Source organism: Pinus tabuliformis, chromosome 1_2 (genome assembly GCF_031772625.1).
Source record: "Pinus tabuliformis cultivar Carrire ecotype Pingquan chromosome 1_2, CPIR1, whole genome shotgun sequence".
In the NCBI taxonomy this organism is placed as follows: Eukaryota; Viridiplantae; Streptophyta; class Pinopsida; order Pinales; family Pinaceae; genus Pinus; species Pinus tabuliformis.
This window is the reverse complement of record NC_142298.1, coordinates 1,318,925,177-1,318,928,862: the sequence shown is the minus strand read 5'-3', so window position 1 is coordinate 1,318,928,862 and position 3,686 is coordinate 1,318,925,177. Positions and strand designations below refer to the sequence as shown.

General features: G+C 35.4%; 1 protein-coding gene across 2 annotated transcripts; it reads left to right on the top strand.

The window, feature by feature from the left end:
* Positions 1-687: 687 nt before the first annotated feature.
* LOC149211080 (DNA-binding protein S1FA-like) lies at positions 688-3,191 on the top strand. Of its 2 annotated transcripts, XM_089396897.1 has the most exons (3): positions 688-875; positions 1,160-1,319; positions 2,730-3,191. In XM_089396897.1, exons 2-3 carry the CDS (start codon positions 1,263-1,265, stop codon positions 2,943-2,945), a joined length of 273 nt encoding a protein of 90 aa, XP_089253023.1. In that variant the 5' UTR covers positions 688-875; positions 1,160-1,262; the 3' UTR covers positions 2,946-3,191. The 2 variants fall into 2 exon arrangements, with proteins under 2 accessions (XP_089253023.1, XP_089253024.1); XM_089396898.1 differs by lacking the exon at positions 688-875 and having other exon boundaries at positions 956-1,319.
* Positions 3,192-3,686: the final 495 nt, after the last annotated feature.

Here is a 3,686-nt window from a genome sequence, read left to right as displayed (position 1 = left end):
TTATAAAAATTAAATCCAACCACCCACTCAATAATTATTGATAATTCCATTTACTACCACACAAAAAACAATACATAACCTCAAACAAACCAACAATAATATAACATTAACAAAAAAAAAAAGTAGAATAAACTCAACTAATATTAACAAAATAAAATAAAAAAAAATATAATAAACTTGGGAAGGATTTGTCTAACTCCATGTCTTATAATAAACTTGCACAAAACATTTGTCTAACTCCATGTGTCCACATCATAACCCCATGCCATATTTCTGGCCTGGTATAAAGTAAATCAATATTTATTTATCCCTGTGTGTATTTGGTTTCTATATTTGTCACTATTTAACTATTTAATAGTACAAATTCATATTTTCAAATTTTTTTCGGTATTACCTTTGAGGTCATGGTTGTCACTATTTAATAATAGAAATTCATATTTTCAATTTTTTTTGGGTATTACCTTAAGTCATGGTACAAGAAAGCAAAGTTCCAATCCCCAATCTATTACTATTTCCATTCTCATTGGACCATTTGTAGCTTAGAGCCAGGTGGAAGTTTTCAATTGGGCGTATGATGGTAATATGGCTTTTGGTGACGAGATGCATGCCCTCTTCTTCGTTGGCTACCTCATGTGACCATCTAAAGTGAAAGTCTTCCTTAAATTGAAGGTATAAAAATAAGTATGGTGGCACATACCCAGTGCCCGTAATTCAATTTCGTTCCTCACCACTGTTTTTACCCAAAACGAACTTGTGGTTACAGTATTTGGTAATATAAAATCCCAGTAAGGTCGTAAATTCACATTTGTAACAAATATTTACAGTACTACAGATCACAAAGGCGATATCCGAGCTCAAGGATCGGTCTTATACAGGTACTTTAGTCCTTTTCCCTTACGATCCGCTTTTTTCGGTAATGTTATTTGGTGAGCTCAGCTTAAATTCTCATGCGATTGATTCAGTCGGAACATATTTGTTTCTGTTTTGGTTTATTTACTGTTTTCATGGGGTTTACAGGGGAAGGCAAAATTTAATTTTGAGAGTCCAAGAAATCGGATAAATTTGGAGTTTAGAGATTTGGAAATTTGAGGGTTTAATGAGTAGATTGTGGTGACGGTTTGAACTTTTCTATTGACTCTCTTGGGGTTTTGCTTTACAGGGAGTTTTGTGATCTATGATATATAGGGGGTTGAGTTAGCAGGCGTTAAAGAAATTTGCAAGGAGACTTCGAAGCCGTGGCCCTGTAGAGTGGATTTTCAAGGATGGATGAGGATTTCTCTTCTCACGCGGATGTGGATCCATCTGCATTTGCTGGCCAGGTATGGATTAGGGTTTTGTTACTTGTTTTCTGATTTGGGTTAAGCTTATTCTATATGTGTTATGCGAAAATTAGAGTACTTTTTCGGTTTTATTATTTGGGTTTTGCCATTTTTTGGATGCATTGCTATGGAATGGTACTTGGGATGTAAGATCTTTGATTTTCGCAGTTGATGTGGTGGCTTTTTTATGTTTCTCATGAGCAATAATGGTTAGATGAGTGGAACACAGGCACACGTGCTTCGTAGAATTGATGAGTTGGTTTTACAGATTAGCGTATGAAGTTATATCATTTGTTTTCTCCGGATCGATGTTATAGCGTCTCCCCTCTGTCTGGATTTTGTATTGGCTTGAGGTGTCTGGGTGGATTGGGCTTTGTAGTTGGTTTAGTTGTGCTGGGGTTTGTGTCTGCACACGTGATGTTGTGCGGCATGATCATCCAGTCTCAATGTCATATTCCATTATGGAATGTACACAATGCTTGCTAAAAGCTAATGCATTCTCAAATTGGCGTGTATTGCCAGTCATTGTGTTAGAGTGCGGGACCTATTACTTTAAATAATCTGAGCTTGTGAAGCTTGCTGGCATTAACACAACATTCCCAGAATGGCACTAGTATTGGAATCATGCCTCTGATTGCCTAGTAGACTCAGCTTACTATGATTTCAGTTTAGATTTGTTATGTTCCTTTTTCTTCTTTTCAACTATGCGTTTTAGTTTTAAATGTATGCCACACATAATTACTCGCCCTCTTCATCACAAGACCTCTGTAGCATCTATTCTGTGTACTACATTGCCGTGCAAAGTTGTAATGCATAGCAGAATAAGTAAGCAAGCATGCATGGCTTGTAAGAAATACATATCTTTCAGTGTTCAGTGTCTTGCTAGGTAAACGCCTCAGATAATGTTGCCATAAAATAACATGATAGCTCATTAGTCTCTTTTTAGTCTTTTAAGCGGATTGTCATTAAATCTTATAAATACACGGCGTGATCACGCGCAGTAGTCCGTTTGTCCATATTAATGTTACAGTTGCAGATAAATCCCTTCCATAAGTGCTTTGGATGGAAATTCCAAACATAATTGACTTGTTTGATTAAATTGGATCCATTTTCTATTAGTTTAATCTATTGTTAAATACTTTGAATTTCTGTAACTGTTGTTTAGGAATAGCGGGCTCTCTCATAATAGCTAAAACATTCACACAAGCGTAAAAAACCATCATTCTCAAAGTTTCCTGGCCATTTTGTTTGGAACTATAACGTAGATTTCAAAGCCATCTCCGAGGCTTTTAAAGCCCTGGAATTGCATTGTCTATTACAGTTTATTATTATTTGCTGTCTTAAGCATGCTCGTCTTGCCAAATTGCGAGCTAGTTTAGTCTTTAACCATAAACTGTATGCAACGTGCAGGAAAGATTGCTGACAAAGACTGCTGGCAAGGGGTTCAATCCAGGATTGATTGTTCTTTTAGTTGTGGTTGGAGTGTTGCTCATTTTCATAGTGGGTAATTATGTCCTGTACATGTATGCACAGAAAACATTACCTGCAAAGAAGAAGAAGCCTGTTTCTAAGAAGAAAATGAAAAGAGAGAAACTCAAACAAGGCATTTCTGCCCCAGGAGAGTAGCTTTTCTTGTTCTCTTATCAATGGTCTTCTCCTGTTTCAATTCTTGCTTGTAGTTATTGACGAGCTAAAGGGATGGAAATAGATTAAGGCAATCAAGGAATGGCTATAGGTTTAGACAATTGTCGGTTACATAGATTAAGTGATTTTTTGAGAATAATCACATTCAAAAGAGATTTTTCAATTGGTATGGCATTGCTGTAAGGAATCCATCGTTTCGTTGAATAACATGACAGAATTTTGATTTCATATTAATTTCCATGGTTGTTTTCTGCTACCTAGGCACTCAATTTATTGCACTTCACATGGATTATTTGCAGTGGTGTTACCAATGTTTTCCAAGAGGATGCTTACACCATTAGGGCTTACACTGTAAAGCACCATTTATAATTTATAGTCATTTCTTGAGATTTGCCAATAGGATATTCATACACCATTATGGCTTATATGGTAAAACAACATTTATATTCTATGGTCATTTCTTGAGATTTGCCAATAGGATATTCTTACACCATCAGTGCATATATGGTATATACACCATTTATAGCCTGTAGTATTCATTCATCAATTTATAAGATTATGTCAGCAGTAATATTACTAAGATTTTTTCAGTAGCATTCTCGTACAGCATTAGGGCTTATATGGTAAATTGTTATTACATGATTTGTAACTTACATAGTACTAATTCCTCGATTAATAACAATATAGTATTAATTACTCATAATTCAGTTTTCAAATTGTCTA

Coding starts and splice junctions, on each gene's coding strand:
- LOC149211080 (XM_089396897.1), top strand. CDS start 1,263: ATGGATGAGGATTTCTCTTCTCACGCGGATGTGGATCCATCTGCATTT. Junction 1,320..2,729: donor CATCTGCATTTGCTGGCCAG/GTATGGATTAGG, acceptor TGCAACGTGCAG/GAAAGATTGCTGACAAAGAC.